The 18,818-nt window shown below is 41.5% G+C and overlaps 1 protein-coding gene across 1 annotated transcript in view; it reads left to right on the top strand.

Moving 5' to 3' along the window:
• The first annotated feature begins 2,515 nt into the window (after window positions 1-2,515).
• Window positions 2,516-18,818, top strand: part of LOC117879093 (O-acyltransferase like protein) — a 33,940-nt gene continuing 17,637 nt past the window's right edge. Inside the window, exons 1-9 of the mRNA XM_034774047.1 lie at window positions 2,516-2,663; window positions 3,930-4,069; window positions 7,221-7,299; window positions 10,706-10,844; window positions 10,936-11,174; window positions 12,716-12,895; window positions 13,880-13,982; window positions 15,340-15,441; window positions 17,236-17,401. Of these exons, the coding sequence (XP_034629938.1) occupies window positions 2,516-2,663; window positions 3,930-4,069; window positions 7,221-7,299; window positions 10,706-10,844; window positions 10,936-11,174; window positions 12,716-12,895; window positions 13,880-13,982; window positions 15,340-15,441; window positions 17,236-17,401 (1,296 nt within the window). The remainder of the gene's footprint in view (window positions 2,664-3,929; window positions 4,070-7,220; window positions 7,300-10,705; window positions 10,845-10,935; window positions 11,175-12,715; window positions 12,896-13,879; window positions 13,983-15,339; window positions 15,442-17,235; window positions 17,402-18,818) is intronic.

Raw genomic sequence — 18,818 nt, forward strand, 5'->3', positions numbered from 1 at the left:
AACTGGGGAGAGCCTCAGATTCTTTATCTGATTTGCACAATGGCCTGTTGCAAAATGTTTTTATTCCATGTATTTATTTAGATTTAAATTACCATTAATGCCTGTACATAAAGCTTTAGCTGCCCTAACAATTAAACTTACAGTTGCAGAATGATAACCACCAACCCCCGCCCAGTAGGACTAACTAATCACATGAGGTAACATGCTAACTCAGCCAACTAGCAACATTCAATCTTCATATGCAAGTAACAGTTTGGGATGTTTTAATTTATGTATGGCCCCCTGTGTATAGATGCAGGTTTCTACTTGTCTTTTAGCAGCAGATTCACGGTCAAAACTGTGTCAGTGCTGCTACAAACTCACCTGGCCAACACATTTCGCACTGTTGCTCCATTCACAAGTTGCTAATGTGAAACCTGACGCCTAAAATGATGTAGAAATGCTAATTTCAGTTAAATAGCCGCATCTTTTGCGTTAGGAAATGAGAGCATTGCAATCTGATCATAACTCATGTAAAGCATTAAAACCAAGCTAAATACAAAGATGAAGGATGGTTTATTTAGGGCACTAGCCTGAAATTTGGATTTGGGTCCTTGCTCTGTCATGGGCTTCCTGTGTGATCTGGGCAAGTCACTTAGCCTCTCTATGCTTTAGTCCTTCATCTGTAAATATGGGGATACTTCCCTACCTCACAGGGATGTTGTGAGGATAAATACATTACAGACTGTGAGGTGCTCAGATACTACGGTAATGGGGGACATATAAGTTCCCTAGATAGAGAGACAGGCCTAGATCCTCACAGGTATGTAGGCTTCTAACTCCTATCTTTGAGGTTCTGGGCCAAATTCTTTAGCACTGTCAGTTCAGCGACAGTGTAAGCAGGGTCTCCCCTGACATCTAGTGGCACACTGGGGGAAAAGACTTCAGGAGAAGACCATGTTTACCTAGACACTGCCTGGGTGTGCAGCATGATGGAGCTGCTTTGCCAAAATGATCAATTCTGGCTGGTTTTGAGTTACAAATCACTCTAGTATTTGAATGCAGGGGTAATGAAATGTTGTTATCCTTATTGTACGAGTAACGGGTAGCAGAACAGTGCTTAGCATGTCCTGATTGAGAGGGTCACCCTCAACTGAACCTCTCTCGCTAAGCAGAGGGTAGGGATGCCAAATATCAGGGAAGAGGAGAGTGGGTGAGAATAGGTGTTCTTACCTGGTGGGGTGGAGTTTACCTGAAGAGTCTTAGTCACTATTTGACTTGTCCCTTTCTAGCATTTAATGACAGAGTTGATTAGGCTTAATTAAGAGTTCTTGTTTCCAGGTAGTGGTTCCTAGCACGGTTCTCACTGCTGAACAAGTCTAGGGGCTAAGTCTTTGACCTTGTGTGAGACAGGAGAAGGACAACACAAACTGCACTGGTAGCGAGGTTCCCCACTGTCTGCTGAAATCACCGAGAGCTGGGTTATGTGGTGGAACCTCCGAATGTGATTTCACAGCAGCAGCTAGTGATGGCAGCAGCAGAGCGTGGTGCCAATGAGCGGTGGCAGAGAGAGGGCAGTGGCAGCGAGACAGCGGCAGCTATGAGCCTGTTGCAGAAGTGGCAACAGCAGCAGAGGCATTGCTCAATGCCACTTCCTCCTCCCCACCAGGGTGGGAGGTGAACCCCGTGAATGCACCTCTGGACTCTGGGTCTTCACTAACCAAGGACCACCAACTGTGAGTGGGGTGCAGCGGAGGGAGAGGGGAGTGATGTGTTAAAGGGACATTCGTTCATTGGACTTTCCCACCGCCAAATGGGAAACTGAGGCAAAGGATGCTGATCAATGCACTATGAAGTTGGGTTTGCTTATGGTCACATGCTTTCGAATGGGGTTGTGGTGTTTGCCCAAATTAATGCTGGGTTCCCTTTTAATAAAAGCTCTTTTTTATTATACACTAGTCTCAGTGAGTGCGGGTGGGGAAGTATGGCCTTTTAGAGGCACCCAAAGGTGGTGATGGTAAATTTTCCCGGATTACTGGATAGGGGCTCGAGCTGCTTCTGTTTCTTATTGTTAAGAGGAACCACGAGAAGACTAGATATTGAACTTAGCATCTTTTGCTGACGACTCTACCTCACGGGGGGTTACATTAGTAAGCATTAAATTGGCACCATTAAAGTGTGCGTTTGTGTGTGTGTAAAAAGATACACACACACAGAACATGGTTAAAAGCAGTATCCAGACTGAACGTCAGTTTTGAGCTGCATGGCTAATGGATGGCAGGTGGCTGGAAGGGCACAGGAAACTGGAGAGTTGTTTTATTCAACAGAAAGTAGGTGCGTAAATAGTTTTTCACGCTTGCACATTTCTGTCGCTCTGCAGCTGTTTTGGAAAGCATGCCGTGTCTATGCATATTAAGAATAAGGAAGTATCACATTTTCCTGTGACCTGTGTGAAATTATGAGTGTCCCTTACATATATCTTGTGATATATTTAAGGGACACAAGTGAAGAGCCTAGGGGAAATAGAGGTAGAGAAATGTCGGTCTCCTTGTTAATGCTCCTTCTGATGCCTCTAATACGTTACGCTTCTCCTGTAAGAAACGTTTCTCTAAGATGTTTGGAAGACACCAATCAATTTCTTTCTGATCTGAATGCAGTGGAACCAAAAGCGTATGCAATCATGAGTAAGTACATTTTTCTACCTCTGGTATGTTTACAAGGGTGAAATTGGGCTATGCCACCTAGAGACCACACTACAAAACTTAGGAGCAGAGATGGAAAGGCTAATCTGTTTCTGTATTTCTAAGAACCCACAGATGCAATTTTGGTCTCAGATATAAATGGTGAGGGATATAGAATCCAAGAGGTAGGAATTTAACTGTGATCTATCTACCTATGGTAATTATATGGCCCCTATTACCATACTATTTGAACATCTCACAACCATTAAGGTACCTATCCTCACAACATCCCTGCGAGGTAGAGATGTATCTCCCATTTTCCCAATGCTATTCCCATTTTACAGATGGGGGCACTGAAGAACAGAGAGACTAGGTCACACAGGAACTCTGTGGTGGAGCAGGGAATTCGGTTCTCCTAAATCTCAGGCTAGAGGCCCAACTATTGGACCATCCTTCCATTAGGACCATCCTTTCCTCAGGGATCACTAGTACTATAGCAAGGAATGTCTTTTATGGGAAACTCTGCTTTAAACCTTCCTTTAGGATCAAATCTTGTTTGCCATCCCCAGATGGGCATCCTAGTGAAATCAATTGTCTCACTAAAGCTTTAATCCTGCTGTTTGATGTATTAGCAAAGACTCTATCATGCAGTTTCACAGAACTCCGGAGTGGGGGGTGGGTCTGTACTAACATATTCAATTATAGGACCAAGGTCTAAGAAGGTAACATGATGGCAGATGAAATACATTATTTTGCAGTTGTCTATGATGTATGTTGGAAGCACCTTGCAAACCTGCAGAGGGCATTTCTCCTCATTTCAATGGGTTAATCCTAGCTTGTCACTGGTGGAGATACACAGAAATTTCTTTTAGCCTTGAAATGTTCTGTGATATTGGACTTTAAAGATCTCATTTTATTTTAAGCTATTTTAGGTTGGGCTTCTGGTAACTGACACCCCTGGCTTTATGGACAGAGGGATACAACAATTCAGAGTGGGGCGTGAACATGATTTTTTCCCCCTGATAACACTGAGAAACAAAATTCTGGTTGCCACAGAGTTTATTTCTTAACTAATGAAACTGGGTCAAGACTAAATTTTAGTTCAAGGGCAAGACAGTGGTCAGGTTGGTACCATACTTTGTATTATCAAAGAGTTCTCTGATTGGACAGCCTGACTTTTAAAGAAGTGTTAATTTCCTATGGGATGCATGGCTTCCAGCTTTGTCTAAGGACCTTTATTTACTCAGTATATTTGTTTTGAAATTTCAGTGTACGATTCTTTGGGAAAACTTGGTAGCAATATCCTTGGTGGAAATACAGACAGACTGGGATCCTACACTGAATGTCTGTCTGCCAAGGTGCCTTCAGGTAAATTCCAAGGACAATACTGCAAATTGCAAGTGCAGCAGGTACACTCTTTTCAAGTACTATATTATTTTGATTGATGTTATACTGGTGTGCTACAGTTGACTAAAACTTGCGTAAATGCTTAGGTGCCGATCCTGTAGTCACCTATGAAACCAAACGCCTGCTGACGTCAACTGAGTATGCAAGGAATATAGACTCAGGCCCTTCAGTATGCAAAAATAATGACTGGAATTGAATTCAGGAAATTATTATTTATTATTTGAATTGTGGTGGTATGCAGGAGCCCCAGTCGTGGATCGGGACCTCATGCTAAGCTCTATACCTACACAGAACAAAACGACAGTTCCTGTTGCACAGAGTTTACAATCTGAACTACAAAGCCATAAATTCTACCTAAATAGATTTTGTCTGAGAATTCACAATTACAATAATTTCAAGTCAACTACCCCCTCAGCCTTCATCTGACAGTTTATTGACATAAAATAATTGACTAAATTTCAGTAATAACTTATCTTCATTCCTACGCTTCTTTTGAAAATTGCTAGATTTCTGATTAGGAATCCTGCACTTGCAAAGGGTTGAGACAGTGGATTCTACATGCAAAAAAATGGCTTCCAAATTTGTTAGTTTTCAATCAAGCTAAAATGTAAAAGATGATGCAAGTGTGTGATGTGTGATGATGATGTCTTTGTTTGCTATTATTTATTTACTACAGCAGTGAGCAGGAATCCTAATGAAGATGAGGTGCCTTATTGTGCTAGGCACTGTACAGATAAGTAACAAAGAGGATAGTCCCTACTCCAGAGAGTCACAGTATAGGTGTTCGGCAGATTTACCAAATAGACAAATGGAGATAGGGATAGTAGAGAGGATGAAATAACAGTAAAATGAGCAATGTGGAATTCCTCTTGGCTTCAGTGGGAGTTTCGTGAGCAGTATCAGATCCTACATTTGAAAATATCTTACTTCCAAGAACACTGGAGGCACTGAAATCTCATCCTTAACCGTCACAAATACTTTTAGGGATTGCTATAAGGTAAATCAGCCTCCACTCTGTTACTTGCATGTAGAGATATTCCACCTGCACTGTTTGTCAACATGTTACATTTCAAATGTGTTACATTAGGCAAATAAATAAAATTTAAAAATTACATACTTTTTAAGATCAACATAAGAAACACAGTAAAGATAAGTTGTAAGTTCAAATATGACCCAAAATGAACATAAGAACGGCCATACTGGGTCAGACCAAAGGTCCATCTAGCCCAGTATTCTGTCTTCCGACAGTGGCCAATGCCAGGTGCCCCAGAGGGAATGAACAGAGCAGGTAATCATCAAGTGATCCATCCCCTGCCGCCCATTCCCAGCTTCTGGCAAACAGAGGCTAGGGACACCATCCCTGCCCATCCTGGCTGGTAACCATTGATGGACATATCTTCCATGAATTTATCTAGTTCTTTTTTTAACCCTGTTATAGTCAGATTCATAAATCTTAAATGCAGGAGACAGCAAATTTTATCATCAAATCCTCATCAGTTGATGGAGACCCATTGAATTATTCTTTTTTAATAAGCAACAAATACACAATTAATATCTGATGTCTTCAATCAGATAAGTGGTTTTTGATGGAAAACAAAATGTGAGGATTAAATACTAGCCAAACTCCATGTTTAATAGAAATATCCCTCAATTTGCTTGGACAAGAGAGTTATTTTATTTATTCTTATTGTCATAAATGATTAAGAAAATATTTGAATACAATTTTGCTTTTTGTCTGACATTTGCATTGTTTGTTTTTAATTATTATTGTGAACCTGATAGTGCATTATAATGATCATGTTAATAATTTGCTTTTCTACAGCACCTTTCCTTGGAGGAGTTAACGTTAGTTAGCTAAGCCTCACAAAAATCCATTTGAGGCAGGCAAGGGATCACTTGACCCATCACTGTGATGCAGTCACTGCTTTGGTAGAATCCAGCACATCAACTCTACACAACAGTTTAGAACAGGAAATACTGACTGAACTAGCAGGAAGAATTTAGTTTGGCGGAATGTAGCCACCCACTTTGGAATCTGGCTATCACAGTGGAGTTAACACTGGGCCAGTGAAGAGTGTTTGGCAAGAACATTAAACTCATTCAAAACCAATGATGGGATCAGATTTTAGCAAATCTGACCATCAGGCCAGGTCTATAGCAAGAACGGGAGAAAGGTCAGCCAGCTTGAGCTGTGGCGGTTCCCTTCCAGGCTGTAGGACAGTCTACTCCAAAACTTTACTTTTGCTATACTCTGTTCTTGGTGAGTGAGCAATTGTCTGGTGAGTCCCCTCTTGCTACCTGCTGAGCCCCAGTGCCTCACACCCAGGCCCTTCTGGGGAGGTGAGATGGCTGTAGGGTGACCAGACGTCCCGATTTTATAGGGACAGTCCCAATAGTTGGGGCTTTGTCTTATACAGGTGCCTATGCACCCCCTCCCCCTGTCCTGATATTTCACCCTTGCTATCTGGTCACCCTAGATGACTGCTGCCTCATTTTGCCTTTTATTCTGGGGAGAGTCACCAGCTACAAAGACTCCCACTCAATCCCTTTGGCTCTTCATAGGGATAGGAAGTCACCTCACCCTTTCCCCTTAGGGCAGATACACTAACACCTCCTGGAGTGTAACATTGCTCAGGGAAGCATTACCCCTTCACCACCTTTTCCTGGGTACCACATGCATTCCCCTCCACTGCTGGCCAGCACCGCTAGCCAGTTACAGTGGGGGATAGGGCAATGGCTATGCCTTTTCCTTGGCCCTTTTGGGGTGGCTGGTACTCTGGGTGGTTCTGGCCTGGAATGCATTTGGACCAGGCCCCTGCACAGTGGTGGTGTTTGGAGGCTCCTTGTGCCTTTTTTGTGTGCATACCAAAGCAAGGACCAAACACAATCATATGAAGAACTAACTCTCCACAGACATCTTGTAAATATTGACTAGGGCTAAGATTTTAAGATTTTAAGATTGACTGGGGCTAAGGTTTAGATTCCCTAAACCCATAGAATTTCAATGGAATTTGAATCAAATTCCATTGAAATTCTATGGGTTTAGGGAATCTAAGTCCCTTTGAGTCCATCCTCTGCCTAGGCTTCTACCTCTCAGCCTAGGTTGTTTGTAAACATTTTGGACAGAGTGCTAAGGAGCGTTATGTCTTCCAGGAAGGGTTTGATTACAGTATTGGTATATGTGTTCCTGACTCCTGCCACGATGAAGACATTACAACGTTGGCAATATTAGGTAAGAAAAGCATGTGTTTTTATCAACCTTTTAAAAAGCAAAACGTTGAGGTTGAGAGTTTGTTTTGGTGGAGTCCAGCCAGCATCCAGAAACAATATTCTTCTTTCTTTACAAAAAATTACAAAAATCCCAAGCATTAAATTCAGAGATTTTCAAAACTACCTACGAGATTTTGACACTCAGTTTGCATTAATTTTAATGGGGATTTTGTGTCCAGATCTCATAGGTAGCTTTGCAAATTTCATCCAACAACCTCTGAGAACAAACAGTGAAAGGATCCAGACAGATCCCTACTGCCATATAAGCCCTCCTCACTCACTATAACCCTAACCAGCTTTAACTGCCTGGCTAACTTTAATCTCGCCCCTACATTTTGTAACATTGTCGTATGCAGCAGGCAAAATAACGAATTACTAATGAGTTTAATCTCCCCATGCTGTTTAACACTTCTTCCAGTTTGCCTACCAAACACTGCCAGTGGCTAGATAGCTGGTGTGCTGTGATCATAATGATCTCATTGTAACTGATCCCAACCATTGACTCTTGTCATATAGTTAGGTTGTAATCTTTTTGAGATCCTGCCCATCTTTATGTTATGTATGTACAGTGCCTAATGCAGTAGGGCCTCAATAATGATGGGGCCTCCAAGCAATATCATATTACAAATAATTATTAACAAATGTTAGCGACTCCTGTTTTCTATTCAAGACATCTCTTGCCAGGATACTGCCACACTACCATATCATAACAATCCTCGGCAAAGAGTTGGAGCCAGACCCTCAGCTGGTATAAATTGGCCTAATTCCACTCAAGACAATGGAGCTATGCGATTTATACCAGCTGAGGGTCTGGCCCTACATACGTTAGCTGCTACTTAGTCTAGTTAAAAATACAAACTTTCCAGAGCTAAATACACTGGCTATAGCACCCTATAATTGACACATTTCATGCCAAACAGATTACCTATTCAGCTTCTGCCAGAAGAGGATGGGCTAGATAACCTAATAGGCCTTTCTCGGGTTTAATTGTACTGTTCTACTGATAGTTACTGAATTTCCATATTCACAGAAAATGAACACTTGATACATATCAAGCTGTGCTGCCATTCTCTGCGCTTGGGCCACTTTTCTATCATTATGGAGAATTATCACTGGAACATGCTGTTAAAGATTTAAAGAGGAACTAGACAGAAAAGGTGGGGGAGGTCATATCTTTTATTGTACCAGCTTCTGCTCGTGAGAGAGACAAGCTTTCAGGCTACACAGAGCTCTTCTTCAGGGCAGACACGACTACAACAACACTGCATTTAAAGAAGAACTAGACATTTATATTGATAACAAGAATATCCAGGGTTATAACAGTAAAAATTAAACCAAAGCCAACACAAGCATTTTGGAAGGAATTCAAACCCTCCTGACATAATCCACCCTTTAGCTATTGGGGATAGAAGGGAATTTTCCTGGGGCAGCGGGGCAGATTATTGCTTAAGGCAGGGTTTCTTCCTCTGAAGCAGCTGATACTGACCATAGTCAGAGACAGGAAACAGCACTAGATGGGTCCACTGGCCTGAGCCAGTCTGACAATTCCTTTCTCCTTAAAAAAATATTAATAATAGTACTTTATTTGAAGGAAAACAAACTTTTGGAGGTAAATGCCTGCTCTGGCCTCCACCTGGCAGTACAGCATGTTGAAAATGTTTTGATTTTCCAAAAATGGCATTGTCGTTTTTTTAAAAAAAACCAACCTCCTAATAACACTATTGACAATATTTTATTTTTTTTGGTTCCTGTTTTTTCAACCAGCTGTATTTTCCACTGGCTTGCCTGCTGTGCTGTGACTGGCAAACCAGCTTAACCAGGCCCAGGAAATACCCCTGCTGGTCTGTTTTCCAGACAGTAATGGAGTAGGCCTCTGCTGGGCGAGCAGCTGTGAGGGACAGAGAGGTTGGGGGCAAATCCCAGGGGTGTGGCTCAGCCAAAGAGCATTCAGATTATTCTGAGCCAGCAGACCAGTGGTGGGAGGCCACCAGAAATTACCACAGCCGCCACCAACTCCTCCTGAGCTGTATCTCCTGAAGTGGGGCCAATATTGCTAACTCAGAGTTTAAATGTATATTCTTCCCACTGCTAAAATTTCCTGTGTTCCTCCAACGGGGAGGCTGTGTCTACTGGTGCTGGAAGAATGATAATTCCCTAATAAATTTCCCACAACTCTCTGGGAGAGTACTATGCAGTATGATCAAATCACATGGCAGAAAGGGTGTGTGTGTGTGTCTTACACTGGTTTTATTTTTTCATAAACATAGTCTCTTATTTACTAAGGGTCTGATTTTGCTCCCATTGAAGTCAATGGGAGTTTTCCACTGACTACAGTGGTAGCAGGGTTGGACCTTTAGAGCATGTCTATACTGCAGTAAAACGCTCCCAGCTGGCCTGGGTCAGCTGACTCGGGTTCCTGGGGCTCAGGATGTGGGGCTATAAAATTGCAGTGTAGACACTGGGGCTTGGGTTGGAGCCTGGGCTCTGGGACCCTTTCCCCTCGTGGGGGCTCAGAGCCCAGACTCCAGCCCTAGCCTGAACATCTACACTGCAATTGTATAGCTCCTCAGCCTGACCCCTACGAGCCTGAGTTAGCTGGCCCACACCAGCTGTGGGTGTTTTATTGCAGTGTAGACATATCCTAAGTAGTTTAAGAGAGTCAGGCACCCAGCTCATGCTGAATTTCATTGGGGGTACTGAACTCCCTTAAGTGCCTTCAAAAATCTGAGCCAATTGTGTTATATATAGTAGTAGGAGTAACAAAAATAATAACAATATTAAATAATAAAATCAGATTCAACCCCACATGTTTTGGGGGCGGGGGGAGGAGGGGGAAATGACAGTGCTCGGAACGCAGTGAAGGCCTATAAAAATTCAACACCTAGGATCTTGTCATACTCAAGAATCCAAGCTAAGGGTCCAAACTGGCTCTACAAGCCAAAACACAACTAGGCCAAAAAACGTGACCATGCTCCTATGAAAGGACAGCTCTATGAGTGGGAACTAATAAGTAAAGATGGAGTATCATTTTCAGGTTTCACTCAGCTCCTTCAGAGAACCCCTCAAAAAGGGCCAGACACTCATCTTGAACCCTGCCAGCCTGCCCCAGATCTTTGCAGTTACTGTCTATGATAAGTATCAGTAAATAATTGCTGAAAGTTTAATATTCTTGGAAGAGAAAATTTGTTTACAGCTTGGACCTACAGATGGACAGTTGTTTAATAAAACTGTTTGTACTAAACAGAAATACAGTCTGGGCCTTAAGGAACAAATCTTTCCATTTACTTTCTTGAACAAGCTGCTAAGATCTATAATCAAAAAAGCTGCCTTATCTGGGACTCTAATATGAATTCATTCTTTCTTGACAGATATATTTAAATTCAAGACCATCTCTTTTGTATCACCTTTCCCATCTCTCTTCACTTTGAATTCTACAGTCTCAGTTGTGAGTGTAGCCAGATGTGCTAAAGGCCTTTTTTCTATTGATGCGTTTGCTGCTATTTGTTTGTGAGTATGGGAGGGTTTGGGACATCAGTTTTAAAAACGTGTCCTATAAAAGTGATTGTCACTCTGCAGTAATGAACTTTATTTCCTCCAGGTTTGTTAGCATTGTGTTTATTGTCTTACCAATCACTGGAACTGTTTATGCTGCCGCTGTGAGGTGGGAAGTGAAATTTGATGAATCACCATCAGACAGTTTACCTTCTGCAAATTACGGGAGCACATCTTCAAATGAGAAAGATAAGAGAGAATCAAAGGGAGATATCAGACGGAATCATTATAAAATGAATTCGGTGCTGCCAGTTGTTTCTGATGATGTCTGCTACACAAAGAAAAGTACGTATTTTCTCTGTATGAAGACCACAAGCATGTCAAGTCATACTTTACAGAGTACACATTTGGGAAATAATAGATTAAATGCTCTACTGTAACAAAATACAAGATTGGTTTTAGATATCGCCTGAGGATATCTCTTTTAAAGAGCACATCAAACATGTATCATAAATGTACCAGTGCTTCAATATTGGTTTCCATATTTTATATTACAAGAAACGGCTGGCTTAAAACTATCCTGTGCAAGGTTTGGATACATAGCAAATAAAACCTGTTGGACCTTAGAATGTGGATCCCTAAATGTTATTATATTTTAACTGTTAGTCATTTTATTGCCATAGTCAAATCAAATGCTTTGGTGATGTCAAAGGCAAAGTTACATATATAAATATAATAGATACTAGTTTGAAAAGAAGTTCAATGTCTAAAAATTAAAAAGAAATGAAAAGCAGAAGAGGCCTGATCCAAAGTTCATTGACGTCAATGGAAAGACTCCCAGTCTTTTCAGTGGGCTTTGGATCGGGCCCACATTAGAAAAATCAAGGACAATAAATGAGGACCCAATTCTCCAAACCTTGCTCAAATGATGAATCCTTATTCACATGAGCTGTCCCAGTGGAGTAAATGGAACTGCTTAGGTGACTAAGGTGATTAATTCTGGTGAATAATTGCTGCAGAATCAGGCTCCGAGTTAGGTGGTCCAAGTCTGGCTCTTAGTGGACATGTGATTACATCTCAAAAACCATTCTAGACACAGGGATATATAACTTGAAAGGCCATGTGCTGTGTATCAGAGCTAAAGCCGTTCGTGAAATATGTAGGGTTTTTTCCCCCTGGGAATATTATTGTTCACTGAATGTACTAGGCATATGGCCAGTGGAATAGTTGTGTAAATCAACTGGCCACTTGCATAATTTTTAATGCTTAACAGTTTTTTGTTTAATTGTTATGTAATTTGTGTAAGGGCACGTTAATCCCTGGATCAGCCTTGCCTATAAATTATCTACGTCAGAATACCACGTGTGGGGGAAAATACTGTATAAATCAAGAGTGAAACAAGATCTCACTGAAACTACTCATTGACAATATTGAAACTCTTCATTTATTATTATAATCTGTAATATTTTGGGCAAAATCTATCTTTAAGGAAAAGTCTATCCAATTTTCTTTGATAATTTGAAAAATAGATTCTTTCTTTGATGTTTTTGGTTAGTCCTCTGTTGGATTTTACAATGCCAAATTAGATTATTTACATGATTTATATGTTACCAAACTATCACAACTTGAATTGTCATTAAATATCACCTCCTTGATGTTGTGGGGCCCAATCCTCCACTTGCTAAGGAACCTGATACAAATCCCTTCTGAGTCTTTCTATTGATTTTAATGGTTTGGGGATCAGGATCAAAGATAATGGCAAAACACGCATTAACTCTATGAAAGTAAAATGGAGCCCTTGGAAAAAGAGAAATGCCATTTTTATGTTAATGATACAAAATTCATTGGTTAAAAATTCCAGGGTGAATTCATCTTTGTTATTCTAGCTTTTTTAGGTGCCCTGGACAGCACTCTAAAATGCTTTTCCCTGCAAAAGAATCTTCCAACTATATGGACAGTGAAATCCTCTAAAGGTGTCTGCTCTGCACTAAATGGTATCCGAGTTTTGAGTCTTGTATGGATAATTTCTGGACACACCAGTCAGATGGCAGCCTGGCAGAATTTAGGTATGGGGGATGTGACAAATTAACATACATTATTGGGTTTAAAGAAAGACCGGTGTTTATTTTGTGTGCTCACAGGCAAATCACAGTTTTATAACATACTTGGAAGTCAGGTACATACTCCATAGACTGTAAACATTCCCCAGGGGAAGCAGAGAGGAACTTGTTGCCAGCAGATTATGTTTATGTTTTTAGGGGGCCTAAATAATTATGAGGAAGTAGTATGGGCAAGAGGGCTCACTATGAGGCTATACACTCCACAGTGAAAAAGTAAAGAGTTTCTTTAAAGGAAGTAATAAGGATGATGCCCAATAGAAAGTCTACAGATCTTCTAGACCAGCCAGGGTGCCAAAAGGTCCATCAAGGAGATCATAGAGAAATTTAAGATTATTTTCCACATTTCTCTCCATGACAGAGGATTATGGTGAAAGCCTTATATTCTGGTTAGGAGTAATTCAGGTGGAAAACTGTCACAGATAAACTTTATCCAAAAGGAAAAAAGAAAAAAAAAAGAGAGAGAAAAGAGATGGAGCAACTTGAGAAATGTAATTGGAATTTATTGTGTAGGACTGGATATTATTAAACCAAGAATTCCTAGGGAAATAAATAGTAATTTGTTATAAGAATTTGGTATTTAGACACTAGGGTGATGGATGCATAGACAAACCTAAGAGGATGATAATATTAAGGCCTAGCACTTACATAGTGCTTTTCATCCATGGCTTTCAAAGTTCTTTACAGAAGATAAGCGTTATTGTCCCCATTTCATCTATGGGAAAAACAGAGGCCCAGGGTGGTAACTTGTTCAACATCACATAGCATGTCAATAACAGAGCAGGGGATAAGACCCAGGAATCCTGACTCCCATCCTAGTGCTTTCTCTATCTCCCAGACGATGTTGCCTTCCTTGTGTGACGTTATATGTTATTAAAACACATCATCCTATGTTTCTTACTTTTTTACTATACATTTTATATTTCACTACAGATAATGTGTTGGAATGGAAAGAACGAGTGCTAAAAAATCCCATATATGTTTATTCTCGGAGTGGACCTTTTTATTTAGGTGTTGACACATTTTTTCTGATCAGGTAATAAGATTAAATTATCTGGGTTCATTTAAGCTCTGACTGTTTGCATTCTAGTGGGTTGTTAAAGGTTGCTTTGACATTTAAACTACTAGCAACTATGGTTTATTGCTCTGTAAACATTGTGGGCCCAATTCTCATTGCCTTGCACTCGGAGCAGTCATTTACTTCTGTGCAAAGTGAATGCAGATGGTACCATTGGTGTAAGTGAGTGGCAAAGTCTGATTTGGTAGAAATTCAGTGGATCTGAATTTATCTGCACAATGCAGATAACTACACAAGGCAATGGTGAATCAGGCCTGTGTTTCCATATCCCTGGCTTTTGTATTAGTGAACTGTCTCACGTATCTACACCACTTTCTTTAACTGGATGGACTCAGAATTGCTCAATTGTATGTCAGAGGCCAGTGCTGCTAAAAGTGGAGAGAGAGTCTGGTTTCATTCAGGTGCTAGGGCCATGTGGTTTGGAGCTAACAGATCTGAGTTCTATCATTTTCACCATAAAGCTTTGAGTCACCAACATACCTGAGTCAAATATAGCCCAGACATAAGATTTCAATTAATTTTAACTGCATGAAAAGTTTGAAGTGCCTGTGTTATTCCATTGTTAAGATCATTTGAGACCAAAAAATACAAATAAAAAAAGTCTGACACACATGCAAAATTTCTTAAAGGATCCAGGCCCAGATTCTCAAAGTTGTTTAGGCTCCTAACTTTCATTGAAATCAGTGGAAGCTAGGAGGCAAATTGTTTTGAGGATCTGGGTCCAAGTTTTTAATTAATTGCAAGTCATAAACTAATTAACAGATTTGCTTGTAAATTCTCAGAAAATTCATTCTGTACTCTAAGAATAAGTGCTGCAATTTTGGGGAGGATATTCTGTTTTTCACACAAAACCAAAGAGGTTGATTCCCTGCTCTAAGTGCAAGACAGAACTCAGCCTTAAGTATGGAGTTGTATCCAATGCTTCCATAATAATCTGTATCTGAAAGAAAACATATTTCCATTTGGGTTTTTTAAAAACACCGAGTGGCTGTTTGGTGGCCTATATACAATGGATTGGTGTTCTCCGTCTAATTACTGGTGAGCAGGTGTCCAAATCTGACACACACAAAGACACTGCTTTAATGGCAGACTTGACAAAAATATTGGGACAGAAGCCTAGGATCAAGTGGGCATGGAGAATCCGGTCATGTCTGTACCACACTGGTGGGGCAGTAGAACAAAACTTGTATCTAGCCTATGGACCCAGGATGTCCTATTCTGGTGCTATTAACCTAGCACGTTCACAAGAAACCTATTAATAGGGACAGTCTCCAAGGTTGGGGAAATATTAAACATAATATTAATTTGTTTCTAGTGGCTGGTTGAGTTCCAGGTCACTTCTAAACATAGTTCATCACTCAGAAAAAGGAATCACCCTGGAAGTCACACTGAAATATCTTTGTAATCGACTAGCCCGGTATGTTTAACAATATTTTCTCTTATAGTTGTCTGGTAGAAAGGTTTCCAGTTTAGAAATTAAAAGCAAGTAAAGAAGAGTAAAACAAAAAAAGGGGGGGGGGGAAGTGATGTTAGAGTCTTATATAGAGGATGTTTCGCTTCCTTTCTTTAAAATTATTTAAGGGCTTATCTGCAGCGTGAGCTATTCATGGTAGCAACAGAAAGGAGTGTTGTTAGCTGGATTTTTGCAAGGTGCTACGTCCCTTTAATTCTTCATGTAGTTGGTTGTTCTGATTCTTACTTACACTGAGGCCTCTTTGCCCTGAAAGTGGCTGTAAATGCCTGAGTGGTGTAAATGGGCCTGAGTGTGAATGCAAACCAGGCTCAATGAATTGAGGGTGTGGAGCACCTCACAGGATCAACCCTCTCTCCCCTCCCCCATGGTTGTGTAGCCTGAACTTTCTGCTAGGGCCATTTTGTTCAACATGGCCTTAACCCAGCCAGAGAGTCCCAGGTGTAGATCCCTCTGTGCTGGTGCAGACAGCATGGTCACCTTGTACATCAGCCACCACTCCCCCTAACATAAGACAAAGAAAGTGGCCATGTGAGTGTAGGACTGGGGCAAGGGGCTATGCCCAGACCTCCAATGGTGTAAGGGATTTTATACTATCAGCATCAGATGTGTAAATCAGAACAGGACCCCACAGAGCTCTGAATCAGAGAGCCACATCTGGCTCCGTGAGGCCATCCTGCTCCACTATGTCCAAGCACAGCTTAGGTATAGTAGAGACTCAGGGTCTCTAAGTCTTTTGAAAATGCTATCTAAATTCAACTGTATTTTTTCTTGTGGGTCTGGACAATGTTGATAGAGCTGGGGAAGTGCTCCTGTTGCTTCCTTGCCCCCATATCACCCCATAGACTTATTGCACGTTTTTAACTGAAATCCCTTCTTTCTTGCAGGTCTAGTAAAACCGCATTTTAGGGCTTTATTATTGGAGCTGGGTGGGTTGTGTTCCCAGTCAACTCATGGTTAAGGTTGGGACCGAACATCTCTAGATCACGCTACCCACCAATAGCTGCTCCTCAGTGCCTGTGCCAAGGCCTAAACACAGTTGAGGACCCAATTCAGTACTCCTTGTGAAAGAAAATCTCCTACTGAAGTCAGTGACAAGTCTGTTACCCCCCACCCAGGAGCGGCGCCAGGGTTTTTGCCGCCCTAGGCGGCAGCGCTCCTCCTCTGAGCATTCATGGGGCCTGAGGTCTTCGGCAGCAGGGGTCCTTCCGCTCCGCGTCTTCGGGGCACTTTGGCGGAGGGTCCCGGAGCGAGTGAAGGACCCGCCACCAAATTTCCGCCGAAGACCTAGAGCGGAAGGACTCCCCGCTGCCAAATTTCCGCCAAGGGTGGCAAAATGCTGCCTCCCAAATCCTGCCGCCCTAGGCGACCGCCTAGGGTCACCTAGTGGAAGCGCCGGCACTGCCCCCACTCCCACCCCCCATGGCAGGCTTTCATTTATACATTAAGTTAACTGCACCCATGGTAATAAGATAGAGACCTGGAAAGTCCTTGGAGTCACAGTATAAATGCAAAAACCTTGGGGATTACAGAGTTATTCCAAACAAGTTCATCCACCATGTATACATTTTAATGAATCTCTTTTGATTGTATTATATTTACAAACATACAATAATATAATTATATAGCAGAGTCTGCCTTGAAGATGCAATCACTTTAAAATGGTAGAAACTCCTACCTAAATCATGGATAAAGAACCTTTATAAAACCTAATCAACTCTCTTCTTGCTGTGTTTTCAGACTTCAGCCACTCCATATGTATTCCATATGTCTTTTAGTTGGGCTTTACTCTGTTATTCCCTGGGGATCGATATGGGAGATCTCCAAATTTCATCTGGATAACTGCAGAAGGGTGTGGTGGTCCAATCTTTTTCTCCTAAACAACTTCATTTCTGTAACAGAATCAGTAAGTCTAAACAAAGAAATAGTTTTTCACACATCATTTATTTAGCCAAATTAATTCACTAGCACAAGAATTCAAATGCTGAAGCTGGATAATTTTATGATGAATAACTGTAATTGTTGTCATATTTGCTAAGATAGTGGTAACCAAATCTCCTCTTTTGCTCCAATGGATGATCGCTACATGGTAAATAAGAAATAAGCCCATTTTACTACTGGCTAGGAGAATTATGGGAATTATTGTTAGTCACCTCTGAAGCATGGAGTATTCACAATTGTTAGAGGATACCAGACTTGATGGTATGATTTACTATAACAAATCACACATGGTCAAATCTGATGTCCTTTCTTAGGCAAAACTCCCATTGATGTCTTTGGGTGGTGTCACGCTGTCTGAAGCGGCTCACGAATGTGAGTGTCTGCCTTTTCCTTCCCCAGTCGGGGCATTATTCTGAGCTGCAACCCTCTCTTGGTCCAGAGCTGGGGCAGTTTGCTGAGCCTTCACAAACTCCTTGTGGGTCTCACTTAAATTCAGAGCAGACTCTGAAGGATTTCCAAATTGCACCACAGAAAGCAAACTGCAACTGTCAACAGACTGAGGGCACTTCTCTCCCCTTTGCCACCTTCCCGGCTGTCCACGGACAAAGCAGGTAGATCAGATCCACGCTCTCGCCGGGACTGTGTTATAACACTAGCCTGCTTACATATGGCTAAAATGTTATTACCTATTAATAGCAAATTTCTGATGCCTACGATAACATCACCCTTAAATCTTCCCCCTCAAGGTGGTCTTTAGCTGGGGCACAGTCACAGAAACTTCAGCCCAAGCTAAAACATTTTGACTTTTTTGCCAGGAAGTCTGTCCTTATCCCTTACCAAACTTTCCTTAATCTAAATGACTTGTGATGCCTCATCTCTCCACTCAGCACATTCAATGCCATTCACTCTAGCACTCTTAATAAATTCTTCACTATCTTCAGTCCTAATATAGTTAATGAGGTCATTGTCCTCCCCTACAATTTCCTCTGAGATCAAGGTGGTAGCATTGGCACTCCCAGTGAGGGAAGTGGGTGCAGATTGTGGGGTGACCTTAAGTTTTGGGCAATTTAGTTTTATGTGGGCAGGAGCCCCACAGTGATGGCAGACTACCTGCCTTCCCTTAGGGTACGAGCTTTTAAAATCTGGGCTCCCTTGCAGTTTTTTAACGAAGTTGGTCTTAGGTTTATTCCTAACCCCCCTCATCCCTCTTAACCTGGGGAACAGGAGGATTTCCCTTCCCCTGGAGTTTGCACCCCTCATGAGCCTTTCACTCAATATATTCAGCATCAATTTCTGCTGCCTCCAAAACTGTGGAAGGCTTTTTGTCACAGATGGCCATTTCTACCTCATCAGTGACTGTCCCCAGTAATTGCTCTTTTGCC

This window comes from Trachemys scripta, chromosome 6 (genome assembly GCF_013100865.1).
Source record: "Trachemys scripta elegans isolate TJP31775 chromosome 6, CAS_Tse_1.0, whole genome shotgun sequence".
Classification (NCBI taxonomy): Eukaryota; Metazoa; Chordata; order Testudines; family Emydidae; genus Trachemys; species Trachemys scripta.